The sequence below is a fragment of the Aegilops tauschii genome, chromosome 1, assembly GCF_002575655.3.
Source record: "Aegilops tauschii subsp. strangulata cultivar AL8/78 chromosome 1, Aet v6.0, whole genome shotgun sequence".
Taxonomy (NCBI): domain Eukaryota; kingdom Viridiplantae; phylum Streptophyta; class Magnoliopsida; order Poales; family Poaceae; genus Aegilops; species Aegilops tauschii.
The window spans coordinates 401,550,480-401,557,897 of record NC_053035.3 but is presented as its reverse complement, the minus strand read 5'-3'; the positions used below and the strand labels follow the sequence as shown (position 1 = coordinate 401,557,897).

General features: G+C 48.8%; 1 protein-coding gene across 1 annotated transcript; it reads right to left on the bottom strand.

The window, feature by feature from the left end:
• Positions 1 to 645: 645 nt before the first annotated feature.
• On the bottom strand, positions 646 to 2,520 carry LOC109784177 (subtilisin-like protease). Its single transcript, XM_073507399.1, has 2 exons — positions 2,314 to 2,520; positions 646 to 1,959 (listed from the first exon to the last, which is right to left on the bottom strand). The coding sequence occupies exons 1-2, from the start codon at positions 2,518 to 2,520 to the stop codon at positions 646 to 648; spliced, it is 1,521 nt and encodes a 506-aa protein (XP_073363500.1).
• Positions 2,521 to 7,418: the final 4,898 nt, after the last annotated feature.

The following is a 7,418-nucleotide window of genomic DNA, read 5'->3' as shown; positions in this document are numbered from 1 at the left end:
TCACTGGCATTTATGTTAATTTGATATAGGTTATCAGGTATGTGCTGTAGAGCATACCATTTTTCTCAAAAAACGGTCATATGCGATGTAAACCAGAATTCATGGTAGAACTATTGTAGAATGCATGTATTTTAGATTTGATGACTGAAATATTCATCAGAAAATATGGATCCAAAGTTGACGCCATTATATTGATGACGATGATGATGATTTTGTAGGAGAATTAGTTGGTGATCCATTGCGTCAATAAGTCATGCTGCAGAGATAAACTAGAAACAGCCTAAGAACTAGTACAAATTAAGGTGGAAAACCAGCCTGCTGCTAATAGAATGGTAACTTTTCCTAGCTTCATATAGATCGTATAATCATGGAATGCTGCCCGTGGGTAAACTTATGTTGCAATCTGATTTAGAAAAACAAAACGCCACATAACAGGAAAAAAGAAGAGTCCATATTTTTAGAATTTTTTGAAACTGAGAAGATTAAATTTTAAAATTTTCAAAATTTCGGCCACCAAATCGACTTCTTTAAAAGAAATAATTTAAATGATTCTTTTATTCTGGTCGTGTAAGCAATGCAAAGCTAGCAGCAGTAGTAGTACAGTGGAGTGGCACATCTCTTACATTCCATCTGTCTAACTTCCGCTCACGAACGCACGACAACGAGTGGGCTTTGGACCGTGTGCGTATCCGACTCCCAGATCAAGAATCCTTCTGCAAGCTCCGGCCCATGATGGCTTACTTGGAAGGTGAGCTTCTCCCCGGGCCGCGAGAAGGACAGTGAATTGGGCGAGAAATCCAACCCAACGTCATGGAACACGATCTTGCGTGTGTGCAACCTGGCCGTGTACTCCCCCGCCGGCCCCACGTTCGTAAGCGTCCTCCGCACAGTGGTGTTGGCCGGCACCACAATGCTCGGGTAGTTGAGGTCGACGTCCGACAGAGGGGGCACGGTCTTGCAATTCAAGTTCAAGTCCTGGATGATGTCTTGCACGGCGTAGTCGTCGTCATCATTGTCGAGCTTGGCGAAAAGATGGCAAATGTACCCGGCGTAGTCTCTGACCTCCAGGTCATAGACCAACCCCGGGTCGACGGCCCGCGTGGCGTTGACGTGCCCCGCGCCTACAGCGAAGGCGCTCGCCGGCTCGTGCTTCTCGTTCATGATCCGGCTGCCCTCGTTGTCCACGTCATCGGCCGTGGTGATTATGGCTGACCTGATGGCCGCCGGCGACCAGTCCGGGTGCATGCTCTTGAGAAGAGCGACGACTCCGCTGATGTGAGGCGCCGCCATCGACGTCCCGGACTTGAACCTGAAAGGCCCCCGGTCTGGGCTCGCCGTGGCGGCGGCGAGGATGTTGAGCCCCGGCGCCAGGATGTCGGGCTTCAGAATGTGTGGGTTGCCGCGGCTCGGGCCACGGCCGGAAAAGTAGATGACCGTGGGCGATGGGCCGACGCCGAGCTGCGTGCCCTTGAATAACACCTGCGCCGCGGAATCCGGGTACTTGCTGTAGTCCTTGAGCTTGCGGCCAACGGCGGCGGGCTCCTGCACGACGGAGGAGCCGTACTCCCTGAAGCCCAAGGTGAAACCAGCTTTCTCCGGACCGATGAGCACGACTTGAGCCGCGCCATTGTCGTAGAGATTTTTGATGATGCGGGCCTGAGCGTCAACGTTAACCAACGCATCGTCGCATATCACGATGTGGCCCCTCGTGCGGTCGGCGCTCACCTTCTTGCACAGGTTACCGTCGCCGGGGTAGTGGAGGGGTTGGTAGGCGGTCGAGTTGGCCCCCTGCACCAGCGCCTCTCCTTCCACCAGCAGGTCGCCCGACTCCAGCACAAGGTCGGCGGCGAGCCTCCGGTCCACCGACCCGGCAGCCACCGTGATCTCCCACGGCGAGTCGTTCTTGACGGTGGACGGGTCGGGGCCGTCGTTGCCAGCAGAAGTCACGAAGACGACGCCCTTGGCCACCGCGCGGAATGCGCCAATGGCCACAACGTCCCTGCTGAGTGGTAGTCCCGGTTTACGGCCGAGGGAGATGTTGACCACATCGACCCCATCGCTCACAGCCGTGTCAATCGCACGAATTAAGTTCGAGCGGAGGCACCCACTAGGTCTGCAGGCCTTGTACATGGCCACGTGTGCGCCGGGGGCGATCCCGGCGGCCGTCCCGGCGGCCTGTCCGTGGGAAGACGAGGCGTTGGCGATGAAGTTGCCCGCCGCAATCGACGCCACGTGCGTGCCGTGGCCGGTCTCATCGGCGGGGTTGTAGTCCACGAAGGACCTGACGCCAATGAGCTTGTTGTTGCACCGGACGGGCCTGACCATGCCCTTGCACGTGCCCTTCCACCTGGCGGGCGGCGGCGACATGCCGACGTCGTCGAACGAGGGATGGTTCGACTCGATGCCGGAGTCGATCACCCCGATGATGATCCCTTTGCCGTAGCTAGATTTCGGCCACAAGCCGGCGTCCTTGCTCAAGCCGAGGAACTCGGGCGAGCGGGTCGTCGTGGGGTACATCATCTCGTCCGGGAACCAGCGCCCGAAGCCGGGTTTCCTGGACGCGGCGTCCAGCTCCTCCTCCGTCAGCAAGGCGGCGAATCCGTGGAAGATGGTGTTGTACGAGTGGAGGAGCCGCGGCTCGCCGTGGGCGGTCAAGTCGTCGGGGAGGAAGGACCGGTACCGGCCCTGGCGCGCTTCGTCGTCCATAACCTGGGCATCCGCTCGAGGCTTGAGCAGGATGATGTACGTCTTGTACTCCGAGGACGACGTCGGCTCTGCCGCTGCGGGGCTCGGGCGGGGAGCGGAGGATGGGTCGCCGGTGTAGGAATGCGCGGGTGGTGGAGTGGAGAGGAGGACGGTGGTACACAAGCAGAGTGCAAGTGCTACGAGCACCATTGCCATTGTTGAGCACCACCTCGTCGACTTCGGCAAGGATCGGAGCGAAGGTGGAGCGCGGCAGGCTTGCTTATATAGGCAGCATATCGTTCGGACGGGCTAACCTCGTCGCTCTTGATTCAAAAACGAAGAAAATATGCCATATATAGCATCATTAAAACACGGAAGTAAATAAAAAAGTTGCAATGGTATTATTGAATTGATACTATCCATGATTTTTGGGGGTATATCATCCGTGGTTAAGCTACAAATCCCCGCCATGTATGGAATTATTTGGTTTGTTAGCACTCGACACATGCAGCTATTAACTAGTACTAGGAATTATTTCCGACTTTCACATGAAAAGTTTCCTTTTATCATGACGAATGATATTACAGTAGATGTATGCGTGGAAGAAACCAAATGCAGGGTATGTTAAAATCAACATTGACACGTCATTTTGTGCTGAGACATTGGTTATGCATTTCGAATCCAGCGGCTACCATCAGCTACACTAAAGTTGTCATCGAATCGGACAGTAGAAGCGCCTTGGATGCAATTTTGAATCCGAAGGGATGTATGGGTCCGGACACACCGATCATTACAGATGCTCCTCCTGGGGCTGGAGTTTTCAAGCGTTGATTATGTTCATTTTTGTAGGGAATCAAATCTTGTTGCTGATTCTAGCAAAACATTGTATTAGAGTTAGCTTACCTGAGTCTTGGGACTCTAATGCCCCTGACTTTATTTTGCCTCGAATTGTAAACAATATGGCCATTGTTTGAGGATTAAAGTTTTGAAGATAAAAAATATTAATTACTTATACAATTCAGAAAATTTGGGTTTACACCTTTTTAACACATGCATATCTTAGGGTGGTAACAGAGAACACACGCCTCTCCTCCCAAGGGGACAGGGCACTAGGGTTTCTGCTTCCCATCGACGGTGTCGCTGATTTGCCCTCGTCTCTTATGGCCTTAGGGTCATGGGGGCGTGGTGGATCTCGACTCTTGCCGACGGGAGGACTTCATTTTTAGATTATTTTTTTTTTTGAGTTTTGTTAGGGTTTGTGTCCTACTCAAGAAGGCAACACAGCAACGGCTCCCCGAAGGCTGAAGATAAAAAAAAATTCTCCTCACATAGCCCTTGTCCTGGTGCTTCGTTCAACATCGTCAGAGGATTTGTGGAGGTGTGTCTCTGCTAGATCTTCCAGGATTCTACCTATGGTTATCTTTACTGTATTTGCTCAGATCCGGTCTTCGTTCGTCTATGTTCGTGTGTCTTCAGGTGGGATACTTCCGATTTGCTTCTCTCTTCGTCGGTGGTGGTTGCTGTTCTAGTGCACTGGTCCTATAAGGCCTTATCACGATGACTTTTCAACTGTCAACTACGACAACTTGTACCTGGCTCTGGCGAGGAAGGAGCGATGACGGCAGCGCGCCTTCGAACCGCTTCAGTGCTTATAGTCGTTGCTAGGTAGTCTACGGATATGGACATAATTTTTATTCTATTTGATATTTGTTGTACTGCTATGGTTGAAAATGAATAGATCAAAAGCTTTCCGTAAAAAAAACCACCTGCATATCTTGAGGACTTTTTTTTTGCACAAATATGAAAAAAGTATTTTTATAAAAGCCCAGATTTTGTTGTGACAAATAAAGCCCAATTTTTTATTTTTATTATGGACAATGGCAAATGTAGTATATTGGGCTGTGGTGTTTTTTCCCTATCGAACAAAATCGTTCGGTGGGATAAAGTTTTCGTTTATGATTGAAAATGTATTTTTTTATCTCTAATGAATAAAGTTTTCGTTTATCTCAAAAAAAGTCGTTCGGTGGGATGATCGCTGATACCGAACGACTCGTTCGGTGGGTCGATCGCTGGTACCACGTGTGTGGCGATGCTCTCCCCACCCGAACGTGTGGAAGATATCAGGGTCCAAATTTTAACCAAAGCTTTCTTATCCTATTCAGACCACTGGTAAATATGTCAACCCCAACTCCTATATAGATTTTTTCAAACTAAAAATTGGAATAGAAACCAACCAAACTAAATGTGGATGGAAATCTCATAAAAATCTTGGAAATAATTTTTTCGGATAATTATTCAAATATCTAGAACTAGGATAAGTTAGTAGACACCCTTTTGTGTTGATGAATAATTCTCCGCCGATCTTATGAGCTATATGTAGTCGTGAACTACTGTACAGAGAAGGGTGATATCTGAAGGGATCTTGTCGGCGATGAAGATGACACAATGATTTTACCTAGGTTCAAGCCTCCGGATTGGTAACAGCCCCGTCCCCAGCCGTAATCGAGAGCACTGGTGATATTCAGGAGAGTGGAGGGGCGGGGGCGGGAATGCGGGAGCAAGTTCACAGACAAGGTCGAGATCCATTCGTCACCCACTCCTCCACAGCCGCCACCACATTATCCTTCATCTCCATAACTACTCACTATTAGGTTAATCCTGGGTGCTCCAAGATTCCACCATAATTCGCGAGATTCTAAGAATAGTTTTTAACTTCAGCTTAAAGACCATTCTACAATGTCTCTTATGTTCATGGCGATTGCGACACGTGAGTAGTGCTCTGGAGCTAAAGGTGGATGCGTAATCTTGCAACTCCCCCATAATCCGCGAGATTGTAAGAATAGTTTTCAGCTTAAAGATCATTCTGTAATTTCTCGTGTGTTCATGGCAATTGCGGCACGTGAGTGTTTTTTTAGGGAACTAAAAACTTTATTGATCAACTAGTTCCGGAGCAATGATTACAGAGTCATGCGGCTTAAGTAACCACGTATATCTACCAGTATCTAAGTACAAAGATATTCACTAAACTATCAGCTTCATGATTCCTTGATCTACTTTCATGAATGAAATTGCACTCCTCGAAATCTTGTGCACAAATTCTGATCTCCCTTACAATAGCTTGGCGTGCACCTCCAGTGTTTGCCTTTACATCATTAATTACCTGAAGGCAGTCCGATGAGACCAGAATCCTTTTAAGCATTAAATCATCAGCGGTGGCCAAAACTTAATTCCCGCACTGCTAAGGCCTCCAAAATCGTCGGGTCTGAAATTCCTGCCCAGGAGATCGAAGAAGACCCTAAATATTTTCCATATTCATTCCGACAAACAACCGCAACTGCTCCTCGATCTCCATATGTACAGAAGTAGCTCCATCTACGTTACATTTAGTGATTCCCGGAGGTGGACGAATCCAGGTTTGACTCGCCGGCTTGGGAGGCTGGGTAGCTGATGATGTTGGAGCAAGAGCCTCAAGTTCTACGATGAAGCGCTTGATGAACATATGTGTTGACATGAGTGGCTGGAACACATGTTTGTAGATTGATTTCCGACGCGCATGCCATATCGCCCACAAAGTCACAGCCATGTACGTAAATCCACATGTGGTAAAGAGTCATGCATAGTGAACAGCCATAACTTTGCATTTTCTTCTCTGGTCATTATCATGTGCTCCACCATCTCTTCGTTTGCCAAAGCCCACACTGATCTTGAAGATGAGCAGTCAAGTAATGCGCGGCGCCAAGATTCTGGCTGCCCGCACGTGAGTCTCGCAACCCATGTATGTGTTGGTGGGATCCAAGATGTGCATGGCTACTTCCCAGATGGGCCTTTTCTTTCGTTTTTCTCCAAGTCGGTTTTGCCATGATGTGTCTTTTATTTTCCTCTTCTCTAAGAGCATCTCCAACAGACACGTTAGATTAGCCGTACTGAAAAAAGTGATTATTACGCGCGCGTAACCAAAACTGGCGCTCCAGTAGATGCGCTAAAATCTCGCACGCTGGGGAAAATGGTATCGCGCGCGCTGCAAAATCTGGGCTGCTGCAGGCAGGGCTGCAGGATTGGGTGATGTGTTTTTGCGCTTCTGGTAAAGCAAAACACCAGCTCAGCGCCCTAAAACGCTATTTCGACGCTGCAAAAAAAAAATAGCGCGCCGCACATCCGTGCGTCTGTTGAAGATGCTCAAGTCAATTAAGTTTACCATGTTGAATACGTGGGATAGCAAAGCCTTGCTAGGTCGGTCGCTCAAGTAAGGGTCCCAGGCCGGCGCACATACGGGAAATACGGTATACACGTCACAAGAATACAAACGTATAACTTTCTCTCGACATTAGACACCTTCATCATTTACTAATTTTTTAACACAGTACAGACATAAGCACACATATATACGGGCATACACTTACCCTTATGACCACACATGCACATCCTATCCCTATGAGCACCTCCGAGAAACTGAGCCAGCATATCATCTTGAGACTTTACAAGGTCATCATAGACGCCTCGTAGTCAACGAGAATATCTCCTCCCATTGAACATGCATCGCCGAAAATCCTGAAATAAATCCAGAATAAATGCGAGCACCAGGACTTGGACCCTAATGAGCCGAGACACCACTATCCTCCTAACCATCCAACCACGAAAAAAAAGTTACCACCAAAATTTTCTAGACCAAGAGAAAGAGGAGTTTGCCCACTAGGACCGATAGTGACCCCAAGTTATCCTCTTCCCAAACTCTA